At 36.9% G+C, this 20,280-nt stretch overlaps 1 protein-coding gene across 2 annotated transcripts in view; it reads right to left on the reverse strand.

The window, feature by feature from the left end:
- EFNA5 (ephrin A5) overlaps positions 1-20,280 on the reverse strand; it is a 213,558-nt gene that overhangs the window by 30,487 nt on the left and 162,791 nt on the right. The window contains exons 1-2 of one of the 2 annotated variants that reach the window (XM_084503311.1): positions 13,674-13,797; positions 7,822-8,114 (exon numbers count right to left, since the gene is read on the reverse strand). In XM_084503311.1, coding sequence (XP_084359437.1) covers positions 7,822-8,114; positions 13,674-13,699 — 319 coding nt within the window. In that variant the 5' untranslated portion in view covers positions 13,700-13,797. Of the gene's footprint in view, positions 1-7,821; positions 8,115-13,673; positions 13,798-20,280 lie in introns of those variants that run through there. The other variant, XM_084503310.1, reaches the window with a different exon arrangement.

Raw genomic sequence — 20,280 nt, forward strand, 5'->3', positions numbered from 1 at the left:
GGTTTCAGTTTGCTCAGAAATCAAATTAGAACAGTTACAGAGTTATAAGTCCTCAGATAATTATTAATAATACTCTCCACTTCTATGAGTTCTTTCATCCAAGGAATCTACATGCTTCACCTTATTAATCTCATAACATCACAGTGAAGTACCACTGAATAAGAGCCTTACCCACCACTGAAGTGCAGCCACCTCTGAGATGTGAAGTTGTAGCTGTTGAACATCAAAACTGATTTAAAGCAAGGAATGATGAATGGTCCATCTGCACAAAGGATTGAAAGGGCTGCATTCAATTCATTCAATTGTACTTCCAGCAGAATACTGGATTTGCATACTGAGAGGAAGTTGCAATGGGATTTTTACAAGATCTGCAAATGTTAAAAATTACTGTAATCCATAGACACCAGTATGGAACATGTAGTAACCACTCCTCTAAGGCAAGGAGGTCACACACAGCCTTACCAAGTTCCTAATCCTTCTTGGTGGTCTTTTACCAAAGGTCTAATCAATCTACCTTCTTAACCTTTGTGATTAAATAATCACATAACAATGTTCAATATCTGCTTTATTTTCCTACAGAATTAACTGGTTTTCTTCCAGCACATTAGATGAGAAGGAAACAAGGGTGGATGAAAAAAAAAAAAAAGCTGTCCCTCAACCCTTCTATCTGTAGGCAGTCTCTCATTCTCCTGATGTCCAATACCAGCATTTCTGTAGAAAGCAACACAAGCCACTGGTCTTCCTACAAGAGTTAAGATACAATACGCTCATGAGACAGCTTTCAAAGCTACAAATGTATGGTATATCCTCCCCTCTTTTACATTTGTGCTGTTATCAGAATCTTAATGGCACTTGAATTTTTCAAGCACACGGATCCAAATTGTATTCTTTCAACTTGTTATCTGAAAGACATTCATTCCCTTTGAAAAACTGAAACAATAGAGACCAGCACCTCCATGGGTTCTCTCTTCATTTTCTTATATGTATTTCTCCTGAGTCCCAAATTATTCAACAGCTTTTAATGCTCCCTTTGAGGATTTTAACAACAGTACCAACGTCAAAATCTATTAGACTCCAGTGATTGTTTCTGCTTTCTTTTTAGCAGGACCAGCACTTAATTCTTCTGATGCTTTCTAACAGAAACTAGTCCTTTAATCTACACACTAGGATAAGCATGAATTCCCTTTTAAAGGTCACCTTCCTTGTCTGTCTAATGTTATCACACAGAAATATTTTTTAAAGTACACATTTATCAAACCCTTTCAATTGCTTTGATTTCATTCAGAACATCTCAAGTGATTCTGGTAAACCAGCTATCAAAGCAGGATTCATAGAAGAGTGGCATGTCTAAGCCACTGCTGTCAAAGTAGCATCAGTGTTTATGCTGATCAGATCTTGATTGAAAGGTTAATGTGGGACCTTACAATAAACAACATTTCCCCCAAAGAAAAGTGCAATTAACACATTAAAAATATTTGTGAATCCTTCAGCATCCCTTAACAGTGTTCTTTAGTTAACCTTCATTTTTTTTAGCTTTTGGTATAAACTGGGATGTTTGGAGAGAGAGTTCCAAATGGGAACTTCTGACCTCATGTCTTCAAAAAGAAATGAAAAAATGCAAACACCAGCAGTACCTGCATTAACTAATACGTGTGGAAATGAAGACAGACAGCCTTTTTTTAATGCACTGAAAGACAAGTCTTCACGTTGAAAGCAAAATATTTGCTACTTAAGTCAACCATTGTCATCAGTAGAAATAATTTTTAATAAAAGTTTAGCCTAAGGAGTAACTACAGTGACTCTGCTGCCTCTAATATATGCCGAGTACAGTATGCCAAGGCTTTCTAAAGCTAAAGCCCAAACTTTGTCCCAAGACAAATCTTAGACTTTGAGTCCCAGGACTGGCAGAGTCAAGGGGTAAAAAATATCCCAAACCAGGCTTCTTACAGCCTATATTTTATTGATGTGAGGAAATACAACAACAATAAAAAATACAAAGACAAAACAAACAAAAACAACAACAACAAAACAACCCCCCCACACACAAAAATTATGGTCTTTTTATTACAATTAGGGGCTACTTTTCATACAATTCCAGACTGCACTCAGTTGAAGAAGAAACATAATCTGTTTTCATGTATGCATAGCCTAGTTTTGTCCATGCATATTAGTCAAGAACCCAAATAAAGATTTAGCCAGGTACTTTGTAAGACAACTAACACTGAAAATCTACAAATGACTACCTGCCCTAACAATCATATACATAAGTTAAACAAATGGGTATTTGCAAGAGATGTACAACATTTATCATAACTACAAGCAGAAGAACAGAAAACCTCAGTAAGAAAGTATTGCTAATAAAATGGAAACTATTTTCTCGCCCACAACTGAAAAGATTCTCTGAAGAACAATCAGTACTAGCTGCATCAATGAACATGAAGGAGCAATAGCTTCTTTACATAAAAGCAGCTTTAAAGCCAGGCTGACAGTGTCTTCACATTTATGTTGGTAAATGCACAGATAAAACATCTTTTTTGGAATTTCCAAACTGGTATAGATTGCCATTTAAGCCAAGGTCAATTGGTTGGTTAAGAGATTTGACTTTACTGGATAGCTTACAGTGAAATCATATATTCTAAGTGCTGGATGCAAAAAGGAAAAAAAAAAAAAAATGTGTTTAAAGAACATTATTAGTTTATTATTGCTGTACTACCCCTGCTGGGATACAGTAATGAAAGTAGATGTTGACTTCCTCAAAAAAAAAAAAAGTAACCTAACCATCATGCCTAGTCACCTATGGCATCTGTTAGATTGATTCTAATATTCTCCAGACTGCAACACTGGTTTCTTTACATTACCTCGTATTTCCAGAAGGAACTTCCTCACATAAATCAGACTCAAAAATTGAGAAAAACTACACTTACACTCTCGGACAGCATCTCCTATCAGCAGACATACAGCCAGCAGTATAAGCCAGTTCTGAAAAAAGCAGTATTTCCTGGTGTATATCAAGATGAAAAAAAAATGAGGGAAGTGTTTGGGGGAGGAAGAGGAAGTTAGGGAGAAGACAACTTACATTTATCTTTTCTGATAGAACAGTATTATGGGTCATGGTCCTTCTGCTTTATGTTCCTATTACACCAATTCCATCCCATCTTACCTCTGGTGGAGTATGTGGACATCCCATAAATTAAACAATCACTTTGCAGTGAGTTGTGACTGTTTGTGCAGAACATTGACATCCACTAATACTAAGCTAGTGCTTGAGGAAGAGCAGTTAGCTCTATGAACCTGTTTAATATCACTCTTTGAGCACATGAAAAATATCAAAAAAGCCTGTTAGCATATGAGAGTTTACAGATTTCTCTGTAGTGTTCTCCCAGACAGCATTACAGGCAATTCAACCTTGTCTCTACAAAATCTCTAAATTCTTGCTATACTCAAACTAATCCTAAAAAAAAAAAAAAAAAAAAAAAAAAAAAAAAAAGTACAGCCAAGCTGGCAATCTGAGAAGCTCTTCCAAGTTCTTAGCCACAGAAAGTCTTTCTAAAGTCTGTGTTAACTTTCCTAAGCGGCCACTGCCTTTCCTACGCCAACTCCTGATTTGCACAGGGATATGCATGGTTCCTTGCTTTGATTTCTAAACTTTGCCCATAATTCTTCATTACTAACCAAAAATCCCTATCACAACCACCACTGCCACCAAACAGTGACTGTTTCATGTCCTCCTCCATCTCCAGTAATTCAGAGGTGAGGGCACCTAGAAAAGTGTTTCAGTACAGATTCTGCCAGAAACATCTCAGGAGAGAGAACCACTTAACATATATTCAGTATAAGTTAAAGGTAAACCTGTAAACAGATAGCAAAATCCTTCAAGATCTTGCAGGGAACTGAACAATAGCAAGATTGTGAAGAACAAAAAACCCATCTGGGTTTCTTTAGGAAAAGGGTATAGGTATATACAAGTAACAGTAGTCAGTGATCAAATGACTAAATAAATAACATATGTAAAATCTTGGAGGATAAGATGATAAAAATAGCATGGATTTGTTAAGAATAGATCTTGTCAAATGCTGAATTATTTGATGGAATAACTAGACTGATGGCAAAGAGGAAAGCAAATGCTACAGCTTAATATTAGTACAACTTCTGCCACTATGTCTATAATACATTACTCTCAAGAAAAGAGCAATGTGGACGAGCTTAAATCAGGAGAGGAGCTTGCTTTGGAAATTGTTGTCAGAATTCTTCATTAATCAGTACTAGTCTAGTTCTATCTGTGTCTTCATCTTTTGATTTCGTCAGCTCTGCGTTTTGCCAAACTATTACTGATACTTTATTCCATATGTACTACATTAATAAAAATAAAGCATCCATAATTAAGTTAAAGGAATGAAAATGATACCCTCATTTTGAATTTGATGACATTATATATATATTTCATGACCTTTTTTCCCCTTCCTTGCTTCTGAGTTCATCTTCCATTCCACAGTACCTCCTCCATCTTAACCTGCAAACCCAAAGTTCTTTTACCTTCCAAATGGCATTAAAATCACAGTTATACCACTAAGTGGTTAACTTCTGCTTTCACTAACTTACTTTCAGTTACTGCTGTTTCAGAAAAAAATACCATTTTGTCTGATATCAGATTAACATACAATAACTTTAGATGACCGTCTGCTAAGAACTATGTAGAAACTGAGACTTTGTGTCATGATTTATTATTTACTTTCCTGACTATGCACTCCCTAACTAAAAATTAATTTCTCTCTAAATATCTAATAACATGTTTTTCATTTAAAAGGAAGCTCAAACAGTACTTGTTGATCACATCTGCAATGATGAATTCTGTTCTTTGATATGAATTTGACATCAGCAAGCTAGATTTTTTTTCTTCCATTGTATTTTTCTGGCATGACTATGCGAAGAAGGGAGGTCTAAGTTCATGTGAGCAATATACAAAGGTATTGCATAATAAAAAAAAGTGGCATTTTCAGAAATCAACAGTTCAGAAAAAAGATAGTGATTGTTTTCAAATTACTGCACTTCCTGAAAATAATAGAAGCAAGAGATACAAGTCACCTTCTTAAAAGGTAAAGGGAGAAGACGTTCCATAAACACTAAAAAAAAAAAAAAAAAACAAAAAAAACAAAAAAAACACACACAATAATTAAGTTAAATACCTAACCAACCACTTAATCTTTTTGTCTTCCAGACGTCTACACTACATGACATATTTTGTGTCCTTATATATCCTTAATACAACAGGCTACATTGTCAGCCTCCTCTGTCATGCAGAGGGGGCAAAGGTTTAAGATCTGATGAGGAAAGACAACCTTCCCTGACACAGCACTGATTTCCTCACCATGTCTGCTACAGAGAGGTAGCAGAGGCAGTCTCCTTAGCCTGCACTAGAGCCTGCTGACAATTTTGATGAGGAAATAAGGAACAGTGTTTCAACATCTCATCTCTTCAGCACAGACCAGTAGAAAAACATACCAGGATGGACAACACTCCCCAGAGAAGCTTTTTGCCTTTAATTGTTGCTGTGATGACTGTAACTGCAGCATTACTGACCTTGTTACTGTCCCCAGCAGACCAAAGGCTGAAAGGGGAAAATACGTACAATAAAGAAAAGGAGGAAAAATGCCTTTGTGTCTCTGAAACATGGCTAAAAAATTAATTTCAGTGAATACCAGGCCAATAAGCTACAAGTAAATGAACACCTCTTTACTGCTAATTTTTTGCTATTTTACCTTTCATTAAAAAAATAATTCCATCTAAACTCAGTTGAATATCATAAAGCCCTTCATACTTTAAAGCACTTTGGAGCAATTATTTTGAAGGGAGCCCTTGACAGTTAAATGAGTCAGTTAAATGAATGTTATAGAAGATACATAATGATTTTTAGCAAAATATTGAATTTAACCAGAAACGAGGAAAACCAGGCATAAGCACCCTGGTGTATTTGAATAATAGTGTCTTGCATGAGAGTTCAATGGATTTTGTATATTCTAACAATGAAGCTGTTAGCTAGATAGACCAACCTGAGATTTCTCTCTCTTTTCTTTTTTTCTTTTCTTTACCTTCTTGTTTGATTTTAACCTTTATAAAACATTTCTGCATCTTTTTTTTTTTTTTTTAAAATTTAGAAAATCAATATGGATTTTTTTTTATGCTTGCAGGTACTGGTGTCACAACTCTGCTACATTTTATTGCAAACACATGATGGTAAAGAGATTTCATTCCTTATATTGAGTATGTCTGCTTGTTTTAATGATAATAATGAGAAACTGAATTAAAAATAAAACAAACAAACACACAAAACCACAAAATCCAGTGTTTACATGAGGTCCAATATTAGAATTTTTAGCAATACAAAATCCCTGTTTAAGTTAAGAGGAAGTTATGTGAGTAAGAATAGGCACACACAGTATAGATTTATTTATCCTAGAACATTATCTCCATAATCCTAATTTCTTAGTTTGCTGCAAAATCTGAAATGGCATCAAGGCTTTACATGACTTAATATCAACATATTACAAAACATCACCATATTTAAAATCGTAAGCAATATTACTGTCAGCCATTTATTATTATTATTATTATTATTATTATTATTATTATTATGCTTCAGCACAAGAACAAGGCACTGTTCTTCTGCCACTCAACTGCCACCCATTAAAAGATTTTATTTGCGGGAAGAAAAAGGAACGAATTGAAAACAGTCCACTAGGAATGCATTTCCCTGTAGATTTAGAAAGGAAAAGGAAAAACCTCAATGCTGAACAAATGAGGCTGAAAAACAGGGATCATACATACTGAGTTTCTCTGGTGAAATGAGGTGGAAGGTCTGTTTCACAGCAAAAAGGCCAACCACACATATAAAGGCAATATTTATTGGGACCTACAGTCTTCCTAAAGCTTTCAGCTCTCTAGCTGAACACTAAAAACTACCAGAAAAAAAAATAATACTACTGAAACCATCACAACCTGTTAGGAAGCAGAAGATTCAGGTCCAAAACAAGATGATGAGATGAGCTCTTTGTTGGGGGATCAACCAAACAAAGCAAAACCCCAGTGGGCTCCGAGCTCCCCTAGGTGCGGGTGCAGGCGCAGGCTGGCAGCGCAGGGCACTGCTGCAGTACAGCACAGGGTGAGGGCCATCAGCGTCATCCCTCCCCACCCTGCGGCACCCCACATGCTCCACGCTGCCTGAAACCGCTGCTACAAGAACACAGCAGGATGAGAAGGAAGGAAGCAAAAGGCAACATGTGGCTTGATAGTAGGAGTGCTTGCCACGGGGAATTACGGTTTTGAATACTGCTGGACATAGGCAGGTATGCTGCTCACAAATCAGAGACCTGACTTTCCCTGGATGATAAACTTTACAAAGACAAGAATACTTAGAGTGAGCAATTAAGAAAAACAGAGATAAGAATACTGAAACTGGGCAAATAAAAACATCCAGGAATTTCACACACAAGCTATTTTTCCCCATATCTGGGGAGAGCTTCCACCCTTCCCTTCTCGCCTCCTCCACTTCAGTGTGTTGCAATAAACGTAGCAGTCCGTTTTGCTTTAAAAGTCAGCCACGGTTCAGCGAACAGGCTGACATGCTATTTCATGTGAGAAAAGAAGCTGTGATTTAATCTCATTTCCACTAGCTAGATTCCTAGCTAATGTATCTGGGGATAGTTAAGCCTATGTTCACTGTAAAACATCTGCATTGGCCCTACGCATTTCCACAGAGCATAGGTGAAAAATTAGCTAGGTTTCTTGCACTTGCTAGGCAACAACGGTAAATCTCCATATACTCACAGATGTAGAAATACTCCCGGCCTGGCCTGAACTCAAATCCTAGTGAGAAGGGCGTGAAGAGCTGGAATTTTTCTGAGAACTTCAGCGGTCCATTCGGGGAGTGTGGCCGATTACACTCCCACCTCTTGAACCCTTTGGAGGTGTGATCACAGGAGCTGTAGCCATCAAAGTTCACCATGTACAGAACATAGCGTTCGGTCTTATCTTCTGGCACTGAATCTTCATAGTGAGGGCAGAACACATCCAGGTAGTCATTGATGCACACGTCGATGTGGTAGTCACCCTGCTGGAATCTGAAATCAAAGAAAGAGTTCAGACATAAGCACAGTTAATGCAGGATGACCTTGTTGCAGGATAATGTTCTCGTAAAGGGGGCATCAGTAATGTCATTTCATTTCACATTCACTCTCGAAACTAACCCTTAATATTCACCAGAGCTATCAGAGACTGCTTGTGCAGGACTACGGTTATGTGACTTTCTGGATAAAGGTTTTGTTCTTTTTTTTTCTGACAAAATGAGTTGTCTCTTGCTAACTCACACCAAGTTATAGACTGTCTCTCCCTATGTCTTTATTGAATAAACAAAATCTCTGCTTTTTGTTTATTTATTTATATTTATTAAATTGGAGGGAGAAGCAAGAAGAAACAAAGAAGCCAAAACTGTATTAGCCTTCCCATACCAGTGCCTATATAAACATCTACATGTGCAGAAAAATAAGCAACCCAGGCATGCCCTTTTCTGTAAATCAGGCAGTAGTCACCCCTGTATTAAAAGCCGACTTGACTATAAGAACTTATAGTTACTGCAAGAGCACAAACAGGTTTACTTTCTTCATGATTAGCAGCAGTTTGTCAAGATGCAAAGAAAACCCTGTATTGCTTTTTAAAGATATTTGAAAAGCACTACAACTCCTTTGCCAGAAGTACATACTGGAGACATTGCTCTGCTCAGATAAAAGGATTCTGGGATACGAATTATCAGCTCTCAGCCTAAGGTGACAGGTCTGAATAAATGCCAGCTGAGAAATGCAGCACAAGGCACCAGCCCAGATGCACTTTATTATTATTACTATTACTGAGGAGACCTCAGAGGCGTGGGATTTTTGTTTTGTTGGGGATGTGTATGTGTTCTTTTTCCCTCCCTCCATGTTTCCCGTACATTACTTTTCTAATGCCTGCCGTAGAATCTGGAGGAAACTATGGGAACAACTTCACTGCTTCCATGGGAGCTTATACTGTGATGGATTTAATGATTCCATAAAGCAGGTCTGTACGTCTATCAAACTCCCTGGGGCTGCCTAAGAAACCAACCACTGACCTGCTCCACGTCAGGCAACTGGGCTACTTGTAGTTCCTCTCTTTCGCGGCTGCAGTTGTCAAGTGTACCACACAGCAATAAAAAGGCCATGACAGATTTAACTATAATACTTCTTTTTAGCTGAGGGGCATATTTTAAACACCTGATGGGCTTGAAATCTGCCATCTGGAGCCTTCTATCTAATTTCAGAGAAAAAGCAATGATCTGCTGGCCCTCCAAGGATAAATTCAGAGCAAACTATACCTTTTCATATCCCTACAATAATTTAGCTTCAATAAAATAGCTTTTTAACAGAAAAAAATTGAACACGCATCAAGGGATGATATATCTGTATAATTTCAGCCAGTGCACAGACTCAGAGTTCCATTCTGAAACAAGGAGAAGTCTTTCTTTTCTTAAACACAGTTTTTTCAGGAAAATTCACATTTATCTAAATCATTAGTTAAAAATGTATTTTGTACTCCACTGCTTTCAAAACCTGTCACACAAACAGATGCTGTCTTAACACACTTGCAAAAACGTACTGTTTTGAAACTGGTGCCTGTTCTCTGTATCAGTTAACAGCACACCATTTCTTACTAGTAACAAAAGCAAATATCTAATTTAAAAACTAGAAGGCTTTATTCTAGCAATGATAACTGTTTTTGTTTAGGTTGCATTTTTTTAATTACATTTTTAGTTTGATTTTGTAACTAGTAACTAAACTGGTAATTAATAAATATGTGCATATGTACATTTATTTTAAATTTGCAGGTTTCTTATTCTCAATCCCACCTCTCAGACCAGCCTCTGCCTTCACAATAATGCTTAATCATGTTTTTTTGACAGAAACTACAAGCGTTCCGAACTAAGACTAAGAACTAGATGTAAGTAACTGTAGACATTCAGGATCAGACTGGTTTCCTTAACACTGGAGTTTAACAATAAAAATAACCTCATGCAAACTGCTTTTCCAGACTCCCTTTAAGTCAATGGAGAGAATAGGGACTTCGAGTCCAATTCATCTGACCTGTTTCGGCCCAACTTGCACTGGGGTGAGACAGATCTCACTCCAGGAGCAGCTATTCCTCTCCTTTAACTATGAGACTCCAGGCAGACAGACTCTATACTGTGAATGGCTGAATTTGAAAGGGTGAATCTGACCACGCAGTTGGAGATTATAAACACACAGAGACTGAATTTGTGATCTCACCTTAAATCCAAGTTTGCAAGGAAATCAAACCTGAAATCTGCAACAGTGACCTGTGCTCCAAGCACTGCACACAAGGAGCTCACCTGACACCCTTTTGGCAAGGTCCCCTCTTGTATTCCTGTTCAACAAACAAAACCACAACACAACCATCCCCTTTGGCCACAGGTTCATTCTGATTTCTGCTTACCCAAGTGCTGAACCAGCTGAGCGTCCCAGGATGCCCTTGGCCAGCCAAGCACAGCTGGACACAGGAGCAAGAAGCAAGCATGGGCTGCAGAGCCAGCCTGAGGCCCAAGTACTCAGCTACATACCTTTCATCCTGCTACCCTTCCCTCCCTCATCACCTCTCTCTCCCCTGTTCTGCCACTACTTTCAACCCACAGACATCTGAGGCAGCCTGCATGAATTTGTATTCATGCCTCTAAAAACAGAGGAAGACTGTGTGTATTTTAAGTGATCTGAACTGGCTGATCTTAGCTGATATTGCTGGCACAGCAGTGAATGTGCTCCAGGGAAAACATGTACCAAGGTATTTTATTAAGCGTCTCTGAGCAAAGTCTCTTCACTCTGTAGAGCAACAGCAATACTGAGAAGAGGTTATTAGCCAACCAAGAAGCAGAAAGCAGGTATTTATTTATTTCTTCTCTCGTAATGTCTTAAAGAACTCAGTAATCAAAGACTCAGCATGAGTACTTAACAGATGTAGAACAAATTTTGTTTTTCCTAAAGAGGCTACAAAATCTGCATTGTGCGTGTTGGAGTGAACACTGAGAGAGTTCCTGCTTCTACAATTACAAAGTGTTATTTTCCTGACGAGAAACCAAAAAGGCTTCTGACACGAGCAGGAAGGCACAAGGGTGGCCATGGGTAACTCACACTAAAACTCATAAGCTCATACTCCTCAAAGCCATTAAAAGGAAAACATTCCAGAAACACTTTTGCAAGAATTTTAAACCAAATCCAGAAGGAAAACACTTACTGTTTATAACGGAATGCATCTTAGTAGTAGTGTAAAGTCAGGTATGGGAGTGAAACCAAAGTTCCACTTCAAATGAAAGTATTTATCAGTGTTTAGCCACACACACGTATCAAAGAGCACAACATGTAAAGGGAAGGTGGGATCTGTTTACAGATATATTTGGAGAGATGACAGGAACAAGACTTCCTACAGACTGTATATAATAATAATGCATTCCTTCCTTTTTTCAAGTCTCTTTCAACATACAATGCAAAGCTTATTTTTCAACATGTCTCTAGCAATACTACTGACTTTCCTTTTCTTTTCCTCAGTTAGGTTTTCATCATGTCCTGGGAGATTCATTCTGGACCGCTGTGCACTTCTGGAACCAAGTGATCTATAAAGTGAACTTTATAGCTTCTACTATGAATAATGATAATATTATTTAAAAAAAAAAAAATCTTATCTAGATTTTGCATAACAGAATACAATGGTGTGGTGGAAACCAACCAAAAAGGCTTCCCCAAAACTCAGGGTCTGCAGATCTTCCCACAAATACTGCCATTTGTCTCCCTGGACTCTGCCTTACACATAGAAAAACATAGTTACTCTTCAAACATAATTAACCTTTGTTTTGTGCCAGGTGGCATTCAAACAGTGTCTTGGAAACTTGCATAGTACAAGGCTATCTATTAAGCAGTAGGGCTATGAAAGCTATTTTCAAGACAGAGACAGATAGTTAAGTAGTTTATAAACCTAAACATTACCATAACCAACAAACCATCAGCTTGCTATGCAAAACTTGCACACAGCTTCTAGCAAAGACCGTCCCTGTGAATGTTTCTGGGCTCAAATGCCACTGCACAACTACCCAGGTATTCACAATGCAAAGAAAGAAATTCACAATAATCTTAACTGGAGAACTGTAAGACTAGCAAAACATTTTCAAAGTAATTTTATCTTCTATATTCTGTTTATCCATTAATGGAAGTTAAAGTACACAATCTGTATGCACACTTCTCTTCATAATTTGAAGTTCTGAAGCATATGTGACTCATTTTGAATTTAATAGCTTTGCTGGTCACTGAAACAAGTGACGATTTATTTAAATAGATATTTAGAATGCAACAACAGTTTTGTTTGTTGGGTTTTGTTCCTTTCTTCCGTTCTTTCTTGCAATAAACACTATAAAAAATCCAGTTTAAAAACAGCACAAATAACACTAATTGCCCATTATCATTTAGATAGATAAAAAATTGCAATAGCTCCTGCTTTTTGCTTCCCATAAAAATCTTATTAGTTATATTCTATCAACCTTCCTGTAAAATCGACATGCCAGATGCTCTACTTCAAGATAAGTGTACTGGAAAATTTTCTTTTTACTTTGTCAACCTTTCTTTATTTTGAGCCTGTTCTATTAAATGCATGCAGTAAGGCTTCATTGTGAAACTGAAATAAAATAATAAAATAAAATAAAATAAAATAAAATAAAATAAAATAAAATAAAATAAAATAAAATAAAATAAAATAAAATAAAATAAAACTGCTTTAACTATGAATTATGAAATTCTGGTCTTCGAGTCTGGCATCAGAAATGATCAGATGCAAATAGCCCAGATTCTGCTGCCTGGAACACCAACAAACAAAGGACACTGCTACAGCTGAATGTCTTATACCAGTTGCCCTCCTCGCAAATGATAATATAAAATGCAAAGCAACATCAACAAAATTCAGTAAATAGAATTATTCTTTGCAAACCATAATTAGCCATAGTTTTCAGAACACAGCAAAAAGATACTTGTTCTTTTCCAAAGGAAAGAAGGCTTCTCTGAGCAGCACACATGCACACCCCTGCAACTGCTGGTCACTTGGATCCTTATTTTTATTTTTTTGGCCACTCAGCAAATTTTATATAAATTTAAGCAGACAGACAGTTCTCAGAGAAAAGTATATTCCTAAAAGTATCATGCAAAAAGAAGCTAGGAGATATCCTGTAAGTGTCCCAAAAAAGGCTGAACTGCCATTAAATGCTAGATGACAGAAACATTTTCCACAAGTGCTACTATAGCCACAGAAAAAGCTTCAACCAGAAAAATATTGAAATAGGTTGAAAATTCAGTTTATTTTTGTTAGCTAGTTATGAAACTACTTGGATAATTTATTAGTATTGGAGTTGGGAGTATAAAGTAGGTATCATGTATATACAATGCAGAGACTAGTACAAAGTAGGTATTTGTATATGCAATAATACACAAAACACAAACATTTTCTGCAAAACTTGACATAATTTAAATGACGTAACATGTCATTTAAAACGACAACATTTTATTGCTCTTGGAATTTGATAATGTCACTTATTTACCATCTACACTGAGTTCACTCACATTTTTTGCGTGTGTTTAGGTGGCATGCATAGTGCATTACTCCATCGCAAACTCTACTCACGTGCTGTGACTGTAACACAGCAGGGTAACTTGTGCCTCGTTATTCTTTCTTCTTTTAGACAGCCCAAGCCCTCTCATTTCAACTAAGTTAAAGCTGCTGTGTGTGATGGGGGAAATCTTGTGGCTGTTAATTATCTGAGGGGTTGTGGGATTAAGTGCACCATTTTACTGCAGATAATTTTAAAGATGCTATTTCTGTGGTATGCAAAAATAACCTCTTTAATGCTCTTCTGTTCTTTTCACTGGCTTTGTCACAACATTTAATAAACTCTGTTCCCATAGCTCTGCTGACATCAACAATGATTCTGATGCACAAACAATGAAGTAATCAAAGACTGATTTTAATTTTAGCTCTATTCTAACCAAAAGAAAATTCAACATCTCCCAGATGCTAAGAGAAGTGGGTTTACTAACCAGTGACATTTTAGATCTCTAGCAGGATATTACCACCCTGAGCAAGCAAACAGGAAAAAAAAAAAAAAAAAAAACAAACAAAAAAAACAACAACAACAAAAACCCAACAGCTATTGCGAAGGAGCTGTCTGTGACCTTTTGGTCCTTAGGTTACAGTTTCACAAGTTAAGACAAGCTCAAAATACCATGAAAAGAGCCTCTGTAGGAAGTGAAACACTGACAAAATGACAGAGAAATAACTAATCAAGGCTGTTCAAAAAAAGAACAGCATTCAAAAATTATGCCTAGACAAGACTGCAAGTTAAGTACACAATGTAGAAAGAAACTTATTCTCTTGTCATTAAGTTCTCTATTCAATTACCATTTACTGGAGTAATTAAACACTGGGAAAGGATGCCAGGCTAATTGTTAGATTATGATAATTACCCAGCTTTGCTGTGCTACAGCTGATCAAAATAAGATGTGGTCACACGCACTCAGCTAAAGCTTCTCTGCAATCATTGGGCTTCCATGGGAAACTTATTACTATAATAAGGCCACTTATTACTAGTTCATTATCAATCAGGCAGAGAAACTTATTATTTGCAACCTTCGTTTTACTTTCCCACCCACTGTGCCGGAACAAGTCTCCCAAAAGGTTGCACCCAGGTCTCTGCCTTTGGCTGGCTCCCTTCCATCACAATTACACAGCTGAGCAGAATCAGGCTCCTGCACTTGACAGACTTCATCAGACTCCCAATTACTGTCTCACAGACAGTTGCAAGAGCCTATCACATTTCTCAAAAGAGCTGAGTGATTGCTATGAGATTCACCCCATACCTGTCTGTTGGAGATCTAACTTCCCCTTTTGTTCCTGCTATGTCCATTCCCTGCCTGGCAGATTTTCACACTGCTTGGATTGAACCTAAAACCAAATATCCTAAACAAACGCAAATTAGAAAGAACAGAATTGTGTTAAGCTGGGTTTCATGAGAAAAGCACCATCATCACATGACTTGCTTCCCCACGGGATCTCATGCCCTTGTCCCTTCTTATCAGCCAGCGGTACAAGAGAGACATTGTGTTTTCTTATTGGGAGGGATGGTTTTCCTTCTTGCTGAATAACAGGATTCTGGTCAGTTGCCATCCTATCTGGTAATTTCTACTGCCTATTTAAATGAGACACATTACTTCCCCTGTAGGGAACAGACATGGGAAGGAATATGAAACAAGTCATCTTCAACTGGCATTGAGGCTTTTAAAGAAAAGAACTTGTTAAGCACCACACAGCTATGAGGGATACAAAAATGTTTGGCCAAACCAGAAAAAAAAAAAAAAAAAATCACCAAAAAATACCAACCTCATGGCAATTATTTTTATTCTGTGCTGATGCAAAAACTAGACCTTTTGAAATGTCAGAAGCACCAGCCCCTTCATAGCCAATTGATTTGGAAATTCTCCTTGGATATGACAGGCCAAAGTTTATAACATTGGTAAGGTAAGGTGAGTGCTGGAGCTTCACTGTCTGGAACTTCATTTCCCCTGTGGAAGGCTAGCCTGTAGCTGACCATTTAGAACCTTTCAATCCTCTTAACTTCCAAAACTAAGAAATCTCATCAAAACCAGTCTACTAAAAGTCTTTAACTTTCTGGAAAAAGTTTATATATACATACATATCCACATATTATTATACATATATAATATATACTATTATATAATATACCATCTCCACTTTCTTAAAAAAATAAAACCTGACTGTTGAAACTAACATGCCTTGACTGAAATAGAAGAAAAAAAGCAAAAAGAAGAAGGTCTGCATCTGAAAGGAGGAGGTTTCTATAAGCAGAATCATGGCAAAAAGACTGTAAAACGCAGGAGGAAAGGAGGAGGTTTGAATGGGAAATGGGTATATTTTATTTTAAATTTAAGAGTTTTCTCAGTGACATATATTGTGTTAATTCCATTAACATGAAAGACTTGAAATACCTTGTTTTCAAATTTCAGTTGTGTCCTAAGTTACCAATGGCATCAAATGTATAAGTACAGACCCACTTTTATTTATTTTTATTCTTTAAAAGCTCTTTAAGGAATAAATTGTTCAAAAATATGTTTACTTCACTTACTGTTAATAATTTCCTCCTTACACTCATAACTGTGTTTATTTGTACAGCTGGGTCCTATATTGACTTTTTATAGCTGGCACTGCAGAAAGATATATGTTCAGTGATAATGCAAACATTAAAAAATAGAAACTAATTGCTCTTCCCTGAGTGGATATGAAGGAGGGGGGAAATAAACAAATCAACATTTATTTCGCACCTATAAATCTGAGAGTACTCCAGAGATTCTCAACTACTGCAACACCCTCACCCACTTAACTTCCCATCATTCTGAACCTCCTAATCGATAAGCTGGACGTTTTTCATTCCGTTTATTAAAACTTTCCTCAGACTCTGCATTTGTAAAAGGACTTTGGTTCAAAGCTTGCATACACAACCTTTGCCTGATCTCTCAGAATTTCTGTTTTTCTGTAACTTCTGAAGAGAAGCCTGGAGGCTTCAGTGGCACAGTCGTGCCATGGATGATAAGGGTGGCAAGGGGTACAGCATGTCACAGCATTGATCCCAAGGAGGTCAGGCTCTCATTCTCAGCTGTCCCAGCTTTGATAGCTTTAATCCCCATGACTACAGACTGTACCTGGCTATTGATTTTCCATTGCTGAGGGCATTTAACTTGCTGAGATGGATGAAAAGAGAAGGAGGGAGGGGTGGGTAAAGGAAGAGTTATTACTCTGTCAAAGGCATCACTTAGACTCACAGGATAAGCTTCAGTGTTGAAGCCCCAAGTAACATAATCTGAAGGGTACCACACCCAAGCACCTAAAGGCAGCCTGAATGTGTGGAGCCTCTGTCCACTCACATTATTTCTACCCAGTAATACTATTCTGGAGTCCAACAGAAACATTTATCCAACTTTATCTGAGGTGCACTGAGGAGATCTGGTAACTACTACCCACATATTCTTTAGATGTAGTCATAAATACCATCCACACATGACCCTACATTTGTCTACTTCAGACACTAACACCTTCCAAGGTATCAGCTTCATCTTTTATGCCATATTCATGCTTGAAAATACAAAACCCATCTCAACTATCTCTGTCCAATGCCAGAAAAACTGTAGGTGGCTAATTTGTTAGGAAATCCACCTTTTTAAAATAAGCAAGAAAATCTTCCATTATGTCTGAGGCACTAACACCCACTTTTTGCACAGCCAGATTTGTGAGAAAATAACCTTTTCATAGTTTAAATTATTAAAAAAAAAAAAAAAAAAAAAAAAAAAAAAAAAAAGAATAGGTATGCGTACAACTAAAGAGTCCAGACTGGAGCTTTCTAACATATGTTGACCATGTGTCTCACCCAGAAGACACAGACTATCAGCCTTGATGGAATGTGATTCTGTGACTGGTATTCACTAACCCTGCCTGAGGCATATGCTGACATCTATTAATGGATATGGAGAACAATGCCCTGTCTGCAGAAAGGTCTTGCTTCTCACACTCGCAAAATGAAAGAAAAGAACACTTGCACAACATGCACGTTGACCTGCACACTGAATGATAGAGAGTAACTGCTGTCTGTTTCTATGAGGAAAGGTGCGTAACACAACTCAGCCTTGCAAATTTATTTTCCTACTAATACATTAAAAGCAGATTGCAGAGTGATGGCTAACTCATATAAAATTAAGTCTCCACCTCTTCAGTACTCCAAGGGAAAAAAAAAAAAAAAAAAAGCTCTATCCATTTGCACTAGTAAATAAATGGGTGGTATTTGAGAACACATATTTTCATAAAAGTGTATATCTATTGCATATACACCTACAGTTGCTTTTGTATTAGAAGTGCTTTCCTCCAATGTTAAGATATACCTGTTTATTATTAGTCTCTCAATACCTCAACAAAGTTAATTTCAAATGTTGTGTGATCAGCTTAGAATTTGAAGTCTCAAGACACCCTAATAACTTGTAACTGCTAACATTTAGCCCTTCATTCCACAGTATCTTGGTATATGAGAAGAAACTTAAACCCCAACTGTTTCAGAGTATTCACATACACTGTGTATGTGTTAATATGCTATGGTCATAATTCCACATCCTACAGAAAGAAGGAATGGATCCAGATGAAATATAAAATAGCCTGAGCAAAATGTGAAGAAAATCACGTAACAGAACGAACAGATCCAGAAACATAACAAGAAATTCCAGTATTAAAGCACAACTTGCCAAAAACACGAATAACCTAGATGAATAACATCTAGGTGATTAACCTAGACAACCTAGATGAATAACCATGAATGACACATTCTCAAAAGCTATTTGAACATGTTCAGGGGAAAAAAAAGAAAAAAAAAGAACAACAACAAAACATTAGAACGGCTAACAATAAATATAAACATAAATATATTTGCAAACAATTTGCTATCAGGAAAGTGGGCTTCAGTCCATTAATTTATTTCTTGCTACACAATTGCCTTGTGTTTATTTAACAGATCCAGTGGAGAAATATTTTCTTCATAGAAAGTTTTATGGAGAAATCTAATAATTTAGCCTTCTTCCTGTTACTGTTGCACATTAGTCTCTCTCTTACACTATACAAACTGTACTTTAAAAGAAGAATAAACATCTGGAGTTTTAGATTACAGATTGCATCAGCACCCAGCAGCAGTTATTAGTGTTAGAGTTTTTTTCTTTTCAATCCTGTATTTTTTTCTAAAGACTTACAGCACATAGACTACCAAATTTCCATTGGGTTTAATCTTGTTATACACAGTCTATGAGCAAAAGGACTTATAAAATGTCCTCCCTAGCACCCCCCACACCTCCCCTAGACAAATTTATCTTAAGCTATCTATGTCGTATGAACAAGATAGTTCCTGATCCAAATGGGTTTCTATGTTTACAAATACAATTCAAAAAGCTTTGAACTATAAACTGGCAATTAGTCTGTAAAGCATCTAACACATTACAAAGATTACAATCTTATGGGGAACAATTGCATTTTTTTAATTTAATGAGATTAATGAAAACAGTGATCAATACAGTCTTTTTTTTTTTTTCAATTATGGAGCTCTCATTACAGCATTCAAGAATTCTTATTTCTTCAAGATTAATTTTCAATATGTATATATACATCTCAATTTGATAAAAGGTGCAAAATCTGTTCATTTACTTTTATATTCATGGGTAAAATATTCATATAAGAGAAAAATAGGGAGGGAAAATAAAATGCATTGCTCTCAGATCAATCAAAAAAATCTGAGAGGTAAAACTGAAGCTATTCTCTTAATTTCCCTATTGCATTTTTCTAAAAGTGATTCCAAATTAATCTTAAACTAATTCCAATCTTCCACCTGTAGTGAAATTGCTTCATTCACAACTGACTGATGACCTTGTCTGCATAAAACATAGTACTATTTTAGAGGTACAGACACTAAAGCTTAAGATAAGAAGCAGAGTGTATCACAGACAAATTTAACCAAAGGTTTATTTCCTTGCCCTCTCTTGTTATTCCTACTTATTATACAGACACCACAAAGCACGTGTGATGAAGAGACTGCACAGGTCTGACAAGAGCTATTATTTTCTATTGGAAAGCGTTAGCATTGTTCCAGAGGTGTTAAAATGAGTTATTGAACATATGAACTAATTCTTCCTGTCAAAATTATGCCGAAGTGTTAGCTCAGGAATCAAGAAACAAAGTACATTACAATAAAGTAAAACAAAAGAATATAAAATTGTTTACAAAGTAGGCATGGCCTATCTGAAGTATTTCCTTCCATTGCCATATGCCTGTTTCCTACTCTGTTCTTCTGGTACATAGAGATATACCAGATGTACATGTATGCAAGCCCAAACCAATTTAATCCTCAACTCTTCTGGCTTTGTCCCAGTGGGCACCGTGCTGCCCTCCCACGCAGTATTTCATCCTTCCACTTGCACCTGATCTAGCATCAATCTTGTATCTCTTCTGTCTTTAGGCATGTATCACAGCTAACTCTCACACTGTACTCTGCTGCCCGCTTTGGTCCCCTGCAACGTGACGGCAATGACAGGAGTCATTGCTGTCCCTGAGCAAAAGGTCCACCAAGTCCAACAA

This window comes from Aythya ferina, assembly GCF_964211825.1.
Source record: "Aythya ferina genome assembly, chromosome: Z".
Classification (NCBI taxonomy): domain Eukaryota; kingdom Metazoa; phylum Chordata; class Aves; order Anseriformes; family Anatidae; genus Aythya; species Aythya ferina.